The 20,702-nt window shown below is 42.5% G+C and overlaps 1 protein-coding gene across 1 annotated transcript in view; it reads left to right on the forward strand.

Annotated features, from left to right (window-relative positions):
* The window catches only part of RYR3 (ryanodine receptor 3), a 379,117-nt gene that overhangs the window by 245,861 nt on the left and 112,554 nt on the right, over positions 1 to 20,702 (forward strand). Inside the window, exons 43-47 of the mRNA XM_061158246.1 lie at positions 6,524 to 6,704; positions 7,910 to 8,018; positions 10,627 to 10,747; positions 16,120 to 16,289; positions 19,218 to 19,438. Of these exons, the coding sequence (XP_061014229.1) occupies positions 6,524 to 6,704; positions 7,910 to 8,018; positions 10,627 to 10,747; positions 16,120 to 16,289; positions 19,218 to 19,438 (802 nt within the window). The remainder of the gene's footprint in view (positions 1 to 6,523; positions 6,705 to 7,909; positions 8,019 to 10,626; positions 10,748 to 16,119; positions 16,290 to 19,217; positions 19,439 to 20,702) is intronic.

The following is a 20,702-nucleotide window of genomic DNA, read 5'->3' on the forward strand; positions in this document are numbered from 1 at the left end:
CAGTCCTTGGTCAGGAAACTAAGATCCCACAGACCATGGGCCACAGTCCAAAAAAAAAGAAGAGAAAGAAGGGGAGAAGTCAATCTGTGCTTCCTTAGAGTCCTTGGAGTGTCTCAGTGTATCTTCCTCAGGCTGCAGACTTATCTGAAGAACACAGTGTGTCCAGCTTTACTGAATCTGTCTCCCTAGGCAGCTTGATCATAACTTGGACATCCATCATGTGACATGTGAAGAGTACATGAGGGGCTATGAGAAGTGACAGGAGACGTGCACAAGATGTTCTGCCCTGAAGTCATTTAAAGTCCAAGCAGCAAACAGAGCAAACCAAAGTAAAATGATCAAAAACATTATATACATGCTAAAAACTCAGCTACACTCACCTACATAGGGACACATGTGACTGTTAGCAGGCCAAAAATGATGGTGCTTATTGGAATCTTGGAATATAAGAATGCCTGGGGAAGAAGGCAGATTGTTGAACAGGCAGGATGTTGTTGAACAACATCCTGAAGAAAGAAATGGACCTAGTTTGACAGAGTAATCAGGGGAGAACATACTGAGAGGCGTTGAGCTGGGAGCCGGAAACCTTTTAGGGTATGACATTTATATCTCAGTAATGCTGAAAAAAGGTCTTTTAGGATCAAGAATACAAATTTAGCATGTTAGATATGAAGGGCATAGTAGGTACAGATGCTTAAAAGAATCATCTGTTCTGTATTCATGTTTTTAGAGTCAGAAAAAATGTAATAACCATTCTTCATTGTGATTGGTATTGATGACTGGGGGTGGTTAAGATTAAAATGTCTTAAGATTTTGTTCTTGTTGTCAAATTTATAATCCTAGGAAATGGACAGCCTCAGTTCTTGCAAAAAACGGCTGATAATTGCGTTGGTAATGCAGTGATAGATAATCACCCTCAGCATTCCATTTGATTCTTTCAAGCCACTAAGTGATATTAACAAGAGGCTTGAGCATACAGGGTTAGATCATTCAGACATGGACCATGTTCTCATTAAATACACAGTCTAGTATGAAAAATACAGATACCAAAACATTCATTAATTACACTTGTGTACAATGCTTTAAGAAAGAAGATGGGGTGTTTGAGAGGATTAGATCCTCTGGAACTTTCAAGTTTAAGCTGATCCTCAGGGGCAAAATGGAGTTGCATAGGTCAAGGTTTTATGTCAAAGGAATGGAAAGGAAGAGAGCATTCCAGGCAGAAGAACTTAAAATAGGGATTGTGGTTAGAATACAGACAGTAAGAAAAGCAATGGGCAGTCATTACATTCTCATTAATCATTCCTGTGATGAGAATGACTGCTTAGGATTAAAATGGGGAGAATCATTCCATTTCCATCTAACTTCTCAGGAACATTGAAAACAAGGTAGTAATACGAAGGCAGTGTTGAGAGACTTTGAAGAGAAGCTCTGTGAACATGCACAGTTATTAAGCTTATTATTCATTTGGAACTCCAGCAAAAACACTGTTGTAAGCCCTTGGGCAAAACTAGTTTACCTCAGATCTCTCTCTCCCTTGAAAAATGCCCTCAAGATCAAGTATTCCCCTTCCCTCCTGGGGATTTGGTTGGCAGCCCAGCTTACTGAGCTACAGGTAATTAGAAGAGACTGTTCTCTTCTCTTCTAATTAGACCAACCTTTCTACCTTGCGAAACCTTGAGAAATCCTTTTCCTTGGTCCCCTCTCCAATTAGCATCAATGGTTGCACTTCAGTTCCTTCCTCTTGCAGAGTGCTCTCTGCATCCCCCACGGATGACCAATATCCAGTGATCAAGCTTTAGCTTCCTGGGTCCATTGTGCCAACCAACCTAATTAGCTTAGATCTGGCATCTGGTCCCATCACTTCATGGCAAATAGATGAGAAAATAATGGAAACAGTGAGAGACTTTATTTTGGGGGGCTCCAAAATCACTGCAGATGGTGACTGAAGCCATGAAATTAAAAGACGCTTCCTCCTTGGAAGAAAAGCTATGACCAACCTAGACAGCATATTAAGAAGCAGAGACATTACTTTGCCAATGAAAGTCCATCTAGTCAAAGCTATGGTTTTTCCAGTAGTCATTTATGGTTATGAGAGTCGGTCTATAAGAAAAGCCGAGCACTGAAGAATTGATGCTTTTGAAGTGTGGTGTTGGAGAATACTCTTGAGAGTCCCTTGGACTTCAAGGAGATCCAACCAGTCCAACCTAAAGGAGATCAATCCTGGGTGTTCATTGGAAGGACTGATGCTGAAGCTGAAACTCCAATACTTTGGCTACCTGATGTGAAGAACTGACTTATCGGAAAAGACCCTGATGCTGGGAAAGATTGAAGGCGGAAGGAGAAGTGGATGACAGAGAATGAGATGGTTGGATGGCATCACTGACTTGATGGGCCTGAGTTTGAGTAAGCTCCTGAAGTTGCTGATGGACAGGGAAGCCTGGTGTGCTGCAGTCCATGGGGTCGCAGAGTCAGACACAACTGAGCAACTGAACTGAACTGAAGACATAAGATTCAGATAAAATAAGGCTATCTTGGCAAATGAATTTCAATAGCAAACTCAATACAGAACTCACAGTCTTTAATTCTTCAAATCCTTTTGGACATTGTGGTCCACGTTCCATCAAACTTCATGACACTGATCACTTTGGAAAGAACAAAGTTAATTTCAGCATACTGGTTAAGACAAGGGTTGACCCATAAGTGTTTCCATTCTGAGAACTGAAAGAATCTGAGCATGGTGTTTAAATAAGCTTGACTAATAGGGTTGAGTTTTTTCCTCCATTTTTGACACTTAAAATGTCAAAGTTTTAGCTTCATTTTTCTTGTAATAGGAAATGACAACTGGGAGTGTGGATATATGTGCTACCTGATAGGTGTTGAGGGTCACCAATATTTGAAAGTAGTCAACTGTGAGTTACATCTGTAACTAAAAATACTTGCTTTCAGATATACTGATTCTCCTAGTGCTTTTCTTTAGGTATCCCTCTGTGAATAAATTCTATCATGTATAAATGCTAGGCTCACCTCATGGAAAACATGTCCTTAGAACTAACATCACTTCTTTATCTGAACTTCTCTGTAAACAGTACAATGTCAACCTCCCCTTGGGTTCCTTTCATTCCTGATTCATTATACCCTATCATTATTATGATTATTTTACCCTGTTAGCATCTCCTTAGAATTTTCTTCACATGGATTCTGGTTTAGTTAAAGACAAATTCTGTTTTGATACTATATTAGATGGAACTTGAAGAAAAACTTCTTTACAAAAAAATTTAGTCTCTTCTTGAAGGATTGAGTTATAAAATAGTGAATGCATGCTGATGGACTGTATAAATTCAGTTTAATGAAATTCTATTCTGAATCTAATTACACAGTTCTAAAACTTATGTTGGTGTATACTTAACAATCTTGAATTTTACCTGTGGTATAGAAGGTCAAGTGATAAAAGAGGATGTCAGCAGGCCACGCTTAGACCAGGAATACTGGTAGACTGTCCAGGGCTGTGAGACACAGCAGTGTGTTCACTGTGAGTTTGAGTGGGCACAGGTTAATTTTAAGTATTTGGAAGCAAGCTCAGCCCTTTTAATGCTGTGGACATGATGGAAGAAATCTCTGCACATGGGTAAGACTAATAGACTCACCCTAAAACTAGAAATATCAATATCCTCAGATATGCAGATGACACCATCCTTATGTCAGAAAGTGAAGAAGAACTAAAGACCCTCTTGATGAAAGTGAAAGAGGAGAGTGAAAAAGTTGGCTTAAAGTTCAACATTCAGAAAACTAAGATCATGGCATCCGGTCCCATCACTTCATGGCATCCAGTCCCATCACTTCATGGCAAATGGATGGGGAAACAGTGGAAACAGTGGCCGACTTTATTTTTCTGGGCTCCAGAATCACTGCAGATGGTGGCTGCAGCCATGAAATTAAAAGATGCTTACTCCTTGGAAGGAAAGTTATGACAACCTAGACAGCATACTAAAAAGCAGAGACATTACTTTGCCAACAAAGGTCCCTATGGTCAAGGCTATGGTTTTTCCAGTGGTCATGTATGGATGTGAGATTTGGACTATAAAGAAAGCTGAGCGCCAAAGAATTGATGTTTTTTAACTTTGGTGTTGGGGAGAAGACTTTTGAGAGTTCCTTGGACTGCAAGGAGATCCAGCCAGTTCATCCTAAAGGAGATCAGTCCTGGGTGTTCATTGGAAGGACTGATGTTGAAACTGAAGCTCCGATACTTTGGCCACCTGGTGTGAAGAGCTGACTCATTTGAAAAGACCCTGATGCTGGGAAAGATTGAGGGCAGGAGGAGAAGGGGACAACTGACAATGAGATGGTTGGATGGCATCACCGACTCGATGGATATGGGTTTGGGTGAACTCTGGGAGTTGGTGATGGACAGAGAGGCCTGGCGAGCTGCGGTTCATGGGGTCTCGGAGAGTTGGACACAACTGAGTGACTGAACTGGAAACTAGAAGAGGCACGAGTATCTCAACAGGACACATGAGACTCGGTGACCTGGTGCAGTGTGCCTGCTCACACAGGAATTTGCTAAAAATCTGGAGGAGAAGCCAGGTTTTATGGGTTCCCATTCACATGGACCACTTTAAGTTGATTCATAAAATTGTTCATTACACAGAACTTAAACTCTTGTGATAGTTTTAAAATACATCTATAAATTCTTCCTTGTACCTCCCTCCAAAAGACGGAGCCTACTTCTTCTGCCTTCGAGTGCGAACTAGATTCAGTGAACCACTTCTCATGAATAGGATATAGCAGAAGTGACAGTATGTGACAAGGTTGTAGAAGGTATTGCAGCTTCCTGACACTCTTTCTTGGATCCTTTGCTCTGTGGGAAGCCAGCTGGCGTGTCATGAGAACACTCAGGCAGCCCTTGAAGAGGTCTCATGGTGAGGAGCTGAGGCCTCCTGCTCACAGCCATGTGAGTGAGCATGGAAGCTGATACTCCACATCCAGTCAAGCCTTCAGAAGACGGCGGCCCTGGCTGACATTTTTACTGCAGCCTCATGGGAGATCCCAAGTCAGGGCTTAGTCACTCCCAAATTCCTGAACTACAAAAACTATGAGATAATAGTTAGTCTTCAATCTGTTAAGATTGAAGATAATTTTTAATACAAGGATAAGTAATTATTACAACAGTGTATCAAGATGCAACTTCTATTATAGAACTGAATCCTCCAATAATATCTAGTAATTTTATAAAAATATTTTTCTTCAGGTTTCATCCCGTACACAGTGTCAAAAAGCCTTGTCTTTGAGATTTGGCCCAGGGGTGAATTCTCAGACCAAATTAAGGTTTTGCCTGAGACTCTGAGACGGAAAGTGTGTCCCGTGAAATTGTTTCAACAAACTGTAAAACTGCTTTTTGTTTGTTTGTTTGTTTTTGTAAAACTACTTTTGATTATAAAACTCACTGAGAAGCATTGGTGATCCCTGTCCACATGTGACAGTTCACTGCTTAATCACTTCTTTGGGAAGTGATACCCTGTCTTAGTTATCTACGGTTTCTTCCAAAGAGAAATACCAGCAAATACAGTCATCAAATCTTTAGCTCCCCACAGAGGTATTCTAAGAATAACCAAGACAACTTTACCAAGTAGATTCTTACCCAGATAAATGATTTCAGAAGTGCCCTGAGGTCCATCTCTGAGAGTTTCCCTGGTGGCCCAGACAGTTAAGAATCTGCCTGCAATGTGGGAGACTTGGGTTGGATCCCTGGTTTGGGAAGATCCCCTGGAGAAGGAAATGGCAACCCACTCCAGTATTCTTGCCTGGAAAATCCCATGATACAGAGGAATCTGGCAGGCTACAGGCCATGGGGTCGCAAAGAGTCAGACATGACTGAGCAGCTAACACTGTCATCCCCAAGAGAAACATACCCCAGAGAGAACAACTGAGGCATGTCACCTCTCCAGATGCTAACTGAAACACACCAGCTTGAGTTACCCTATTACCTCATCTCAAGGAAGCAAGGAAATACCTATTAAGCACCCCAAGGGAGTTAATAAAGATATAAAGGTCTTTTGTTCTCTAAATCACTGGTGAATTAATCAGTAATCCATGGTAGATGCAGTAGTGTATTTCTTGCCCTCTGAGGACCTAAATATAGTGAAATAATGTGAACAGCATAAAATCCTGAACTGAGAAACAAGACTCTTGTTCTAATACTGGTTAATTGTAATACTTCAGATAAATAGATTCTGACCTAATTTATCAAAGCTTTCTCTGCATCAGTATTACCTACTAATCTTAAGAGGATGTGACAAGCTAAATCAAATACTGTTCTTCCAACCTTATCAATTAGAAATCAATTCTGGGCAACCTCGCCAGCAGTCCAGTGGTTAGGACTCCATGCTTTCACTGCAGCGAACACAGGTTCAATTTCTGGTCGGGAAACTAAGGTCCTGTAAGTCACATGGCATGACCAAAAAAATGACATCCGTTCTGAGGTTGTCCTCTCCAGCGAGATGGTAATAATGCCTCTTTCCCTTAGGTGAAAGTGTGGAGGAAAATGCTAGTGTCGTGGTCAAGCTGCTCATCAGACGCCCCGAGTGCTTCGGCCCCGCCCTGCGGGGTGAAGGAGGAAATGGTCTGTTGGCGGCCATGCAAGGCGCCATTAAGATCTCTGAGAACCCAGCCCTCGACCTCCCCTCACAGGGCTACAAGAGGGAAGTGTAAGTGAATAGAATTGCCTTCCAGCCTCCGTATGGTTGGTGAGCTCCCCAATATTCTCAGTACATGAATGATAAAGCAAGTGTCAATAACCTCTCCCTGGTAGAAGCAGCACAGGCTCTTTACAGCTGTTGCTCAAACAGCTTAGATCACTTCGTGAGCTTGTTATCTTGACTCTCCCAGTAAGCCTCGTAATCAGTCTTATCTTCCCTGCCTTCCGTTTCCCCTGCTCCAATCAAGTCAGTTGGCAAATCAAGAAGTCGCAAGCCCAGGCCCCACCACACCCCACCCCCATACCTCCCTATGGCATCCCCACCAGAGGAAACTGTATCTAGACTAACAGGTCTGGACCAACAGGGTTCCAGTCACTGTCTAACTCCAGCCCGTCCCCTTCAGTATTTTGAACCCCAGTTTTTCACCTCATATCTCTCATACTTTTAAAAAGAAGGAGCAACCTCCACTTCCTCTTCTGAAAGTGTCTGATTTGATTCTTGAGGTAAAAAGAAAGTTGCATAATGTGAAAAATCACAGCTCTACTAATCTTGGAATTTAACAGTTAAAGATGTAGTTAGTACATCATCGGCCTTGTGACCTTCCTTTCACTATGTCTTGTGACCATTTCCCTCTTATCACAGCCTCTAGGTTAGACCCCAGAATCTAGAGAAGGGATATAACTCAGCAAAGCTTGGGATTTAACTCCATCCAGGGGCTTTATTTATTTATTTATTCATTTTTTGGTCATCATTTCTGGTAGGTGAGCTGGTCGAGTTAGAACCGAAAACATAAGCTGTCCCAACTTCCTCATGTAATGTGAGAAAAACTGAGGCCCAGAGTCATATAGCTTCTTAGCATCACAGCCAGGGCCTGAACTTGGCCTTCCTGACTGCTGTCCAATGTGCTTTCCATGTCTTCCTAGCAGGAAAATGATGGAATGGTTGGTAGACATTTTGGGGGTCACAGTGCTGCTCCATGAGTGTGTGTAGAGCACGATCCACTCATGTCAGTTAAGTTCATGGGAATATATTTGGGTCATTTGAGCTTGCTGAGTTAAACCAGCTCATTGACCTCTGGGGGGAGAGAAAGAGTCCAGTGGAAAGAATGCATGATGCCCAGGGTGAGCAGAGAAAGTATTTCCATATCGTGTCTCCAACATGGTGCCACCTGCATGACTTCCTTACAGCTCCTTGTGTTGCTTCTGTCTCAGCAGCACAGAGGATGATGAAGATGAAGAAGAGATTGTGCACATGGGCAATGCAATCATGTCATTTTATTCGGCTCTTATAGACCTGCTGGGCCGCTGTGCTCCTGAGATGCACGTAAGTGATGAGTTCCCAGAGAGCAGCTTTGAGGGACTTGAATCAGGAACGTGGTAGATTTCGTGAAGGTCGTTTCTTCTTCTGTCCCTGGCATGTGTGAACGTGCCTTTCTCTCTGTTCCTTCTAGCCAAAATCAAAAGTGGTTTCTGCCTCTGGTACCTGATTCTACAGCTTTCTAAGGAATGACTCCTAGGAAAATCTCTGTGTTGTGTGATTTCTCTGTGATCCTAGTAGGGCATATCTGCTACATATTCTTGTTTCAGAAGCCTCCAAAAATTACATTTCCTTGCACCTCAGCCTGGTCACAATATGACCAACTTGATTTTGTGATTGTCTCTGTCTGGACACTCCACATGGAAAATCTTTTCTTGATGACCATGGTGTTAGGCATCAGGAAGGTAGTCATGATTCATGTTTGATTATTTCCCAGGGGTAAGCTTTGCAGACATACTGGAAAAGATGATTCTATTTTTATGAGACGTCTTCTCAAACATTCAGTTTCAAACTGAATTGGTGTTTTCACCTTCCCTTTTTCATCTCTGCTGGGCGTGGAGCTACATAGTGACCTTATTTCTCATAAAGTCTCACATTATTAAGTGAGAGAGGAAATGCTTCTTATAGGAAAATAGAAGACATAGCTTCTTATATTTTAAAAATACTTGGTAACTGTTTAATAGAACTTTGTTCATTCAGGGCTCAGGTGCGCTCTCCACAGTGTTCACTGCATTTGGATTATGCCAGTGTCTCCTAAAAGTATTTGCAATGCAGACTGGGGTGATATTTATATCTGGTGTTTTCTGGTATTGATGAGGTTATATATTTTGGTCACAGCCAAGATAACAGTGGGTATGTTGTATTTAATGCTAATGAAAAGATAGCATTGATTTAAGTAGTGGCTTTCAAATTTTTTTGACCAAAAAAATTATTTTGATCATAGTAAGAAATTTTGGGTTGGCTAACAAATTTGGGTTTTTCTGTAACAAGTTTTTCCAAAGAAACTTGTTGGGCAATTTAATATAATTTACATTGCAACCTAGTATACATATGTTCCAGAAACAAAACTTATCCTTGCTATGGCTAATGCACTCTAATATTTTCTATTCTATTCTAATATATTTCATGCCTTTCAATGCTGGGGACAATCCACTAACTGATTTTACAGCCCACCAGTTGGTCAAGACTACAGTTTGAAAGACACTGCATTAAAACATTCACTCTTATCTTTCTTCCTGTATGTCATGGTATTATCTACTTAACAATGTAGCCTGTTTGGAAATCCATCTACAAGTGTTTAGGGGAACTACACCAGTATGGAGGAATCTAGGGTAAAAGTACTGCGTGCTTTTGTGACCCCATAAACTGTAGCCCACCAGGCTCCTCTGTCCATAAGATTTTCCAGGCAAGAGTACTGGAGTAGGTTGCCATTTCCCTCTCCAAAAAAGTACTGTAGAGAAAAGAAAATCTAAATCTTCAAAGGGGAGGCTGATCAGAATTCTTAACTTGTAATAGTTTCTAGTTCCTACTGTGGAACTAGCACCTTACCCATCTTTCCATTTCTGTACTGTTAAACAAATAAAGGAAAATGAAAGGGAACTAGGGAAATTCTCAGATGTCCTACTATCTTAGGGTGGGGGGTCAGTTCCCCTGATCACCTGTCATCTCTTCACAAAGCAGGTTACAGTTTGCCTGGTCTCAGGAAGACTGGCCACATGGGATAGCTAAACCCTCAGAGCCCCACCTGGGGGAGAGTTTCTCCCTTGCTTACTGCCCCTCAGATTCAACCTCATAAATGCACACACATACTTCTCCCATGGCCCTTCCTGTGTGAGTAAGGGGAAGGGGTGATGCAGTCTTCACTCACAGCTGCCCCTGTGCTCACAGCTAGGGTCACACATAGGTGTTCCCCTGCCTCTGATCCTGCAAGCATGTGTCCCAGCATGTCAACCAACTACCTCCCAGGTAGGCTCAGTCCTGAGCTCATGACACTTACCTCACCAGCTCAGAGCCTGTGCCCAGAAGCGTGCCTGCTGCCCCCACATCCAGGAGGATGTGGCTGTCTACATGCCCACCATGGCTGTAAGAATCAGGTTATCCATCCCCAAACAACTCCCTTGAGATGCTGAAGTTCTCTCTGACATCGTCTATACCCCTCTGGTTGCCCTATTCCCAGCATAAGTCAAACTTTTTTGGGAAACCAAAAAAACCTAAGTCATGTCTACGTTTAGCAGAATTCCAGGGTCTGGAATCATGGCCACATGGTCACCACTCTTGTCATGGCCGCCGAGAGCTCCCAGGACTGCAGTCACACTGAGGCTTAACAACAGGCTGCCTTCACTGCTGAGACTACATGACTGTTGCTATCACAGCAAAGGAATCCACTTGCCCTCCTTGGCCAGTTATTCCCTCAGTAGCACCTCTTCTAGAAAATCAGGAGAAAGCATTTCTCTCTTTTTGTGGCCACCCATGTCTAGAACAATTGGGGAGGCATAAAAGTGTACCCATCCCATCCCCCCACAAGGAGAATCATTTTACTGCCCAAGGTTTGAAAGTGAGGTGGAGTGGGCGTATGGGAACCTCATTTATCTTACTCTCCAACCCTACCTTGCAGCTTATCCAGACAGGGAAGGGAGAAGCCATCCGGATCAGGTCCATCCTGCGCTCCCTGGTTCCCACTGAGGACTTGGTTGGAATCATCAGCATCCCCTTGAAACTGCCTTCCCTGAACAAAGGTAAGGGAGTGGCTGAAGACAGTCCTGCCAGCCTCCCTGGGGCCACCCGCTCGCAGCAGGATCCTGTGGGCAGTGTGGGGGTCCTCCCTGCCTCCTCCTGCAGGGCAGGCTTCACAGGGACAAGATCTTGCTCTTTTTCTGGTGGTGAAGAGTTCTCTCCTCCCAGCTCCAGCTGGCTGCTTGTCTCCTCTGCTCTTTTGGGTTGAGACTTCCGTACTCCATGTCCCATAAATGCGGCTAGTCCAGACCTCACTGTCTTCTGAACTCCAGTCATCTGGAGGGAGGCTGATGGACTGGGACCAACAGGAGCCCTCCCCAAACCTTCCATCTCCTTTGCCTCTGTGCCCCCAAACTGTGCAGCCAGCTGGGGCAATGGAAGGATAGGGTCTGACCCAGGCTCCCTTGGCCATAGTGCTGTGCACCTCACGGCCATGGACCATAAAGGGTCTTCTCCCACGGCTTCTCATGACATTGGGCATCAGTCGTGTTAACCTTACAAAACTTATACTCTCCCAAAAACACAGAGGCTCTCCATTTCACTCCACCTACTATCTAGTTAGTTTCCTCCTGCTGATGGAAAAATTGAAAAGATAGCATGATTCTGCTGCAGTGTTTCCCAAACTGGTGTTCCGCGAGACATTTTGGTAAAGGATACTAATTGCTATACATTTTAACAAGGGGTTTGGAGTCAAATAAGTTTGGGAAGTCTGGGGATATATCACCTTTTTCTATCTTTATTGAGATATAACTGACATATAATGTTGTGTAAGTTTAAGATGTACAGTGTGATGATTTGATATGTTTATCAAAATTAAGTAAATGCATGCTTCACCTTGCATAGTTATTATTTGTTGCTGTTATGGTGAGAACATTTAAGTTCTACTCTCATAGTAACTCTCAAGTATACAGTACAGCGTTATTAACCATGGTCACCATGCCGTACAGTAGATCCCCCAAACTTACTCATCTCGTAACTGAAAGTTTGTACTCTGGTCAACATCTTCCATTTCTCTCACTTCCCCCAACATGTAGTAACCATCAATCTACTCTCACTTTCTATGAGTTCAATTATTTTCATATATAAGTGAGCTCATACAATACTTGTCTTTCTCTAATTTATTTCGCTTAGCATTATATCCTCAAGATCCATCCATTTTGCTACACAAGGCAGGATTTCCTCCTTTTATAGCTAAATAGTGTTACCCTCTGTGTGTCTGTGTGTGTCCATATGTATGTAGATACCACATTTTCTCTATCCATCTATCTTTGGACACTTAGACTATTTTTTCTATGTGTTAGCTATTGTGAGTAATGTTGCAATCAACATAAGGATGCAGATACCTCTCGAAGATACTGATTTTGTTTCCTTTGGCTATATATCCAGAAGTGGGATTGCTGGATCATTTGGTTGTTCTGTTTGTGATTTTGAGGAAACTCAACACTCTTTCCATAGTGGCTACACAATGTATATTCCCACCAACAAGGGTTCCCTTTTCTCCTTATCCTTGCCAACATTTTTTATCCCTTGTTTTTTTATTGAATAATCATTCTGATGAGTGTGAGGTGATATGTCCTTGTGGTTTTGATTTGCATTTCCCTGATGGTGAGTGATGTTAAGCGTCTCTTCATGTGTTTGTTGGCCATTTGTATGTCTTCAGAAAATATCTGTTTGGGTCCTTTGCCCATTTTAAATCAGATCATTTGTTGTAGTTGTTGAGTTTTTGAGTTCCTTATATATTTTGGATATTAACTCCTTATTAGATATATGATTTGCAAATATTTTTATTGTATTCTGTAAGTTGCCTTCTCATATTGTTGTTTCTTTCGCTATGCAAAAACTCATTAGCTTAATTTGTCCCACTTATTGATTTTTATTTTTGGTGTCATATATCCAGAAAAATAATTGCCAAGACCCTATCAAGGAGCTTACCCACTGTGTTTCCTTCTAGGAATTTTAGTTTCTATTCTTACATTTAAGTCTTTAATCTATTTCTAGTCAACTTTTTTGATAAACTTTTGTGTGAGATAGGAATCCAAATTCTTTTCATCTCTGATTTTAGACAATTTTATTATAATGTGTCTTAGAGAAGATGGTTTGGGATTGAAATTCGAGGGTGACTTATTAGCTTTATAAACTTGGATGTCCAAATATCTCCTCAGGTTTGGGAAATTCTCAGCCATTATGTCTTTAAAATACGCTTTCTGCTTCTTTCTTCCTCTTTTCTCCTGGACTCCAGTGATAGGTAAATTGTTGCTCTTAATGGTGTCCCTTAAACCCTGTAGACCTTCTTCATTCTTTTTCATTCTTTTTTTCTGTTTGTTCTGCTTACTGGATAATTTCAAGTCATTTGTCTCTGGGTTCACTGATTCTTCTGCTTGGTCCAGAAGAAGCTCTCTATTGAATTTTTCCATTTAGTCATTATATTCTTCAGCCCTGATATTTCTTTTCTGTTCTTTTCAATGCTTTATGTTTTGTTCTATCACTTTGTTGAACTTATGTTTTTGTTCCTATTTTCTTTATATCATTAAGTTGTTTATCTGGATTCTCTTGTAGCTCTCTAAGCATCTTTAGAATAACTATTTAAACTTCTTTGTCAGGCCATTCATTCATTGCTGTTTGTTTAGTTTCAGTCATTAGGCATTTGCTGTGTTCTTTTTGTGGAGCATGTTTCTCTTGTTCTTTATGAGCCCTGTAGCATTGCATAGGAACTGTGCATTTGAGGAAGCAGTCACCTCTTCCAGACTCTATGGACTGACTTTGGTGAAGAAAGACCTTCACCTTCAGGTGGGGCTCTTCTGGTACCAGAATGTAAGGCAACTTCAGGTCCAGACAGCACATGATGTCTTGTTGACTCAGGCCCCTGGGTTCAACAGTATTGATGACTGCGTGGTTCTTGGCCAGAGCTGCCTGGGTTCCTCCAAGACTGAAAGGGCTGTCGGGGCCCTAAGCAGTGCTTCAGGCCCAGCATCTAGGGACCAGGGAAGGCAGTGGTGGTGGTGGCCAGAGCCAGTGGTACACACACTTGCAGGGACCAGCTGCAGACACACATGTAGTGGCAAGGGCGGGGCCAGCAGCAAAGACCAGAGCCAGCTATGGGTACATTGGCATGTGGGGAGACCCTGCTGGGTCTCACCTGGGTGCGTGTACAGCAGTGAAGGCCCAGAATAGGAGCTGGGCTGGCAGCATGCAGGTGCATAGCTGGAGTGGCTAGCTCTGCAGCTGAAGGAGTCTAGATGGTGTCTCATACTTGCACAATCACAGAGGCTGGGGCTGGCTGCTGGTGCAGATTTGGGGTTCTGGCTGTTGCTGGGGAGCAATGGGGGAGAGTCAGGTGACTGGGCATCTGTGAACACACAAACCCATGGGACAGAATCCTGTGAAATCTGGATTTTGTGGTGGCTGTGCTGGCTTTTGGTTTCTTCAGTGGTGAAAGCTGCTGGGTCCTCAGCAAGTAGGTCACTGGGAAACCAGTGGGGTTCTCCTACTGGGTGGCTGATACTGGTCACCCCTGCCCTTCTTTCCTGTTCCTAGGTGTCTCTAGGCACCTCAGCTTTGCCAGCCTCTGGGTGGGGTGAAACCAAAGCTGGTCCTTCATGAAGTGCCCAGAAGGCTCTGGAAACCAATCACACACCCTACTCTCACTAACTGGCAAAAGAAAGTCTTTCTAGTTGAGTTTCCTTCTTGGCGCTGACCAATGCCAACCCGAAGAATGCAGGCAACATGAAGCCACCCTTCCCTCCCTTTTTGTGCACTTACTCTCACGTATTTTATTCCACTATATTCATTGGAAGGGCTGATGCTGAAGCTGAAACTCCAATACTTTGGCCACCTGATGCAAAGAGCCAGTTCACTGGAAACGACCCTGATGATGTGAAAGATTGAGGGAAGGAGGAGAAAGTGGGCAACAGAGGACCAGATGGTTGGATGGCATCACCAACTCAATGGCATGAGTTTGGGTAAACTCCTGGGAATAGCGAAGGACAGGGAAGCCTGGTGTGCCTCAGTCCATGGAGTCACAAAGAGTCAGAGACAACTGCGTGACTGAACAACAAATAATGCTGCAGTTTATTGAGTGGAGCCCGCCCTAAGCCCTCCCCAAGCTGGTGTTGTCCATGGATAGCTGATCTTTGTGGGGAGATCAAGGTTGTGGTCTCCTATTCCCCCCATCTTGGTGACATCATTCTTGAATATATCACATTTTATAACTTCATGAAGCCTCTGAGAAATCACGTGGTAAAGAAGATAAATGTTGAACTCACTGTTTCCCAAACTTTTTGAACACAGAACGCTCATTAGCATCCTGTAAAAGTACTCTCTTTGGAATACCGGATGTTTGAGAGATTAATTCAGCCTCCCCTGTTCATAAACAGCTCCCCCTAGTGCTCAGGGGAGGAGACGCAGGCAGCGTCCTGTCTGGAAAGAGTCCTCCTCTCCTTGCTCTCCAGAAGTCCTGCATAGATGCCTGGGCTGAATTAGGTTTTGGGCTGGATAGCCCCAAATGTTTGCAACTCTCAGGGTGCCTTATGAAGTACAGAATTTATGTAAGCTGTGACTTTAGCTTGATCATTCCGGGGCACTCTTTTCTAGTTCTTAGTCTTACCTGTAGGAGGAAGACTTTTTCTTTTTTATCCCCTTTAGAGATCCTTTTTGTTCTCCACGTCAAGAAATTTTTTTTTTTCTTCATGGCATTTTCCTCACTTTATCTTTGACCCTTTTTATTAAAATAAGGTGACAATTCTTGGATGATTTTCTGATCTAAATTTCACCTAAACCAGATAATACTTACTAAATACTGAAAGAGTATGTCCTCAGTCTTGTGCTATTTAGGTTGCAGTGCTTCTAAGCATGACATACTTTTCAACTCAATCTGCCTTACATTTTTCTCCCTCTCTTTTTTATGTCATCATTGAACAAGCAGTAAATCAAGCCCTGACTCCTGGCATTTGCTCACCAACCTCAAGCTCCCAATGTGATATCGCTGGGCATAGCATTGGACAGAGAATTCACATAGCACCCTGCTGTACTGTATTTCAAACATACTAATACGTTAGATGTAAATAAAATCAAATATATGTTATAGTACAATAATTGGGAAGTGATAAACTTTGAATATTTGTCATGTTTTAAAATATATGCTTAATTACAAATTATAATTTTAATAATGGACATATCTAATAATGGGCTCACTAAATTCCTGAAATTTTAGCAATCAACTCTTCCAAGCCAGCATAAACGGACTCTAGTACATTGTATTATTTCAAAAATTCCTATTTCTTGTCAGGAGAACAAGCCATAGACAGACAAGCTCTGTGTTCCATTTGAGACTGTGGAGATAGAAAAGGGAATTTGACATTCTCTGTGTTTCTTTCAGATGGGTCAGTCAGTGAACCAGATATGGCAGCCAACTTCTGCCCCGACCACAAGGCGCCCATGGTACTGTTCTTGGACCGTGTGTATGGCATCAAGGATCAAACTTTTCTGCTCCACCTGCTGGAAGTTGGATTTTTACCTGACTTAAGAGCCTCTGCCTCCCTAGATACAGTAAGTGGTTAAAATGAGAAAATTATTTTTTCATCATTGTAAGAGATTAATATTGGAATTAGAAGTGAAGTTTCTATCCACTCCCTGATCACATATTAGTAGCTTGCTTTAAAGGGTGAGAAAATAGAGACACAGGAAATGGAGGATCTGAATTTCCTGGTCCAGAGACTTCAATGTAGGTAAACTGGACCTGAGACATTCAATCTAGCTCCGTCCAGTGCAGTTTCCTGTTGTGGTGGTGGCAGGGAGTGGTTCTCTCCTGTGCATTGCAGGGTGTTTAGCATCATTCCTGCCCTCTACTGGTACTACATACCAGTAGCACACCCCCAAAGCAATTCACCAGATGTACCCTGGGAGACACAATCACCCTCACATGAGAACCATGGCTCTATCACTTAAGAAGAAGGATGGCTGGCAAGCATGATAGGCTGAAAATACTCTTCCTACTCTGACTCCTTAAGTTATATGCACTGACCATCAGGAAGGGTAGTCTGAAGCTCAGGGCATGACAAGGTCAATGTAACGGGCCAAGTACAGATCCAACTTTGGAAGTCAAGTGTGACTTAGGGTAATCCATCATCAACAGACATCAAGACAGGAGGCCCAGGAGTTAGAAAACAAGAATGCCAGGTGCTCCAGGTCAGGACGAAGCAGAGAGATAGAACACTAGAGGTTCTGGGTTTAAGGAGGAAAGACCAATGAGATCAGCTTAAGTTTTAAAACAAATATTGACCAGCTTAGGTTTGTTTTTAAATTGTATTATTATTTGTTTATCTCGCTGCGCTGGGTCTTTGTTGCTGCGCGTGGCTACTCTCTAGTTGGGGGACCCAGGCTTCTTATTGTCGTGACTTCTCTTGTTGCCGATCGCAGGCTCTGGGTGCACGTGGGCTCAGCGGTTGTGGCTCGAGGGCGTCAGAGCACAGGCTCAGCAGTTGTGGCCCATGGCCTTAGTTGCTCCGCTGCATGTGGGATCTTCTGTTCCAGGGATGGAACCATGTCCTCTACATTGCAAGGTGGATTCTTAACCACTGGACCCTCAGCGTTGTTTTTAAAGAGCCAGTGGCGTATCTTCTTGATCAGTTGTCAAGTTTCTCAAAGGCACCACCTGGTGTCCAATAGCAGTAGAAGTCTGAGCTCTGGTGAGGGGTGGTCAGCTAGCCAGTACTTTAACTGGGATGAATTTCACTTGAATGAGTCACTCAGAAACGTATGGAGTCACCCAGAAGTGGAAAGCAGTATGGGCCCCAATCTGAATGGGCATTCCATCCCTATCTGTGGCATGGAGGTAAGAAATGGTATATCCATGAAGGCATTAGGGGCATATGGGTGTTTTGTAAAATTAAAACAGTTAAAAGCTTCCACTGCTTTGCTTTTTTTTTTTTTTTTTTTTTTTTGAGCTTTCTTATAAGTTCTTTGATTTAAAAAATAATTTAAAAAAAGATTAACTTGTGGGACATTCCCAGATTTCTTGATCAAAGCATTCACCTTGTTTATAAATCAGATAAGCAGCAAATAGTCTTCTAAAATTTGGTGTTCAAATCATAGGCTTATCTACACACTAACTTCCACAAAAGAAGCTTTGTATTCAGTTTCTCAGCACATGCATTTTCATGCATTCTCTTTTGAAAACTTTTAAGCCACTGGCATCAAAGCTCATCCTCATTTTAACAACTCTGTCTTTTAAAGAGATAAATGTGGAAGATTAGCTATTTCTTTCCATATGATTACTGCAGCTCCTAGAAGGCAAACTTTTGCTAATTAATAGAAACACCCAGAAATATGTTCCAGTCAAAGAAAACAGTTTATCAAGTCATGTTATAGGAAATGTGTTACAGATATAATGGCTGTGATCATCACAGGAAATAACGATATTTCATCTCTGTGTGCCTCAATGTTTCTTTAGAAATTCTGCACTTAAAAAAAAATGACAGTTAACCATGCTTTGGCTATATTTAGTGTCACTAAGTGGGCCTTCCTTAAATCCAGCCTGTCTAAATGAGCAGAGAGAACATTGTGAGTGATGATTACAGCAGAGTTTTAGAGAAGGCCATAGGTTTCTATTCCATGTACACATTTTACCGTGAAGAAGTGGGTTCCCTTCAGTGATGTCTTACCCTCATGCCAATTATCAGATTGCAGATTGTTCACAATGCTCATAAACTAGGTGATAGGGGTCTGAGCTCCACTTTCTCTCTGTGAAACTGTCACAAAATCAGTGTTTGAGTGTTTGCTGAGCCTGCGGTAGTGGGAGTTCAGTTGCTAAGTCGTGTCCAACTCTTGCAACCCCATGGACTGTAGCCCGCCAGGTTCATCTGTCCACGGGATTCTCCAGGCAAGAAAACTGGAATGGATTGCCATTCCCTTCTCCAGGGGATATTCCCTACCCAGGAATCGAACCCACATCTCCTGCATTGCAGGCAGATTCTTTACCACTGAGTCACAAAGAGCCTGTAACCGTTTGCTAATCTCAAAAGCACAAGAGGACAGCTTGTGAGTCTCCGTAATGAGAGAAAAGAGATGGAGAACCAGAATAATATTATAAATAATAATACAGGAACTTGGAAGTTGGACTTTGCAAACAACAAGGGTGTTGGGTTAGACTGGTCATCAGCTCATTTTAACAAGGGTTTGGGATTCTTCTTGAAGGAAACAGGTGTTTGTGGACCATTTGGAATGAGTTAGCACCAGTCAGCCTTTGCTTTTCTTTTGTTTATTATTTCTTTTAACCTGATTCTTTTTTTCCTTTAAGATGCAAAAGAGAAACAGGTCTCTTTAGACAGAGTAGGCAGTTGTTCAGTCTGTCACTGTGAAACACACATATGAGTACACCTCCCTGCCCTGCGGGTTATGAGCTCAGCACAGGGGAAGCCTGGCCCTGTCCTTCCCAGGAGACTGACCAGCATCTCAATCCCCTTCCCCTTTTCTTAGGTTTCCCTAAGCACCACCGAGGCTGCACTGGCCCTGAACAGGTACATATGTTCTGCTGTGCTCCCACTCCTCACAAGATGCGCCCCCCTCTTTGCCGGAACAGAGCACTACACTTCTTTGATCGACTCTACACTGCAGACAATATACAGGCTTTCCAAGGGGCGATCCCTCACCAAAGCTCAGAGGGACACCATAGAGGAGTGTTTGCTGGCCATTTGCAAGTAAGTGCACACTGCCCATGTGTTTCACTTCTGTGTGTGTATCTGTGTCAGCTGCATTTAATGGTGTAACCCTAGACCTGGTAAATCTAGTCTGAGGATACACTCAGACTTTTTTAAGATTTTGCTGGGTCCCCTACTTGCCACAGGTTCTTTCTTTTTTTTAATGTTCTGTTGAAATATAGTTGGTTTACATTGTTGTGTTAAGTTTCAGCTATAGAGCAAAGTGATTCAGTTATATATATATATATTCTTCTTTAGATTTTTTCCACTGTAGATTATTAAAAGATATCATTCCCTGTGCCATACAGTAGGTCCTTGTTTATATATATATATATATACACACACACACACACACACATATATATATGTATATATAATAGATGAACACACACACACACACACACACACACACATACACACACACACGGGCTTCCCAGGAGGCACAGTTGTAAAGAATCTATCTACCATGCAGGAGATGTGGTTTTGATTCATGGGTGGGGAAGATCCCCTAGAGGAGGAAATGACAACCCACTCCAGTATTCTTGCCTGGAAAACTCCATGGACAGAGGAGCCTGGAGGGCTACAGTCCATGGGGTCACAAAGAGTAAGACATGACTGATTGAGCATGCACATGTGCGTGCAAGCGTACACACACACACATATGTAATAAACTCCTAATTTACGCACAGGCTCCACAGGCTCTTTCTGATGAAGCTCATCTCTTGCTCTGGGGAAGTGATGGGACTGACAGCTCAGACTCTAGCCCTGAGGATTGGTAGGCCAGGAGATGAGACCATCTTTCAGTCCTAAAGTATTCAGATTAAGAAGTGATAAATTAGGTGGTTAGGATTGCACAATACTATATGTAAAACATATAACTAACAAAGACCTACTGTATAGCATACAGAGCTCTACTCAATATTCTATAATAATATAATATGTAATATATGGGAAAAGAAGCTGAAAAAGAATATGTGTGTGTATCTATAACTGATTCACTTTGCTGCAGACCTGAAGCTAACACAACATTGTAAATCAACTATAGTAGTAGCAGTAATATTAGTCACTTAGTCGTATCCAATTCTTTGCAACCCTGTGGACTATAGCCTGCCAGGCTCCTCTGTTAATGGAATTCTCCACAAGAATACTGGAGTGGATAGCCATTCCCTTATCCAGGGGATCTTCTAGGCCCAGGGATCGAACCCAGGTCTCCTTCATTGCAGGCAGATTCTTTACCTTCTGAGCCACCAGGGAAGCCTAAAAT

This window comes from Dama dama, chromosome 12, assembly GCF_033118175.1.
Source record: "Dama dama isolate Ldn47 chromosome 12, ASM3311817v1, whole genome shotgun sequence".
Taxonomy (NCBI): Eukaryota; Metazoa; Chordata; class Mammalia; order Artiodactyla; family Cervidae; genus Dama; species Dama dama.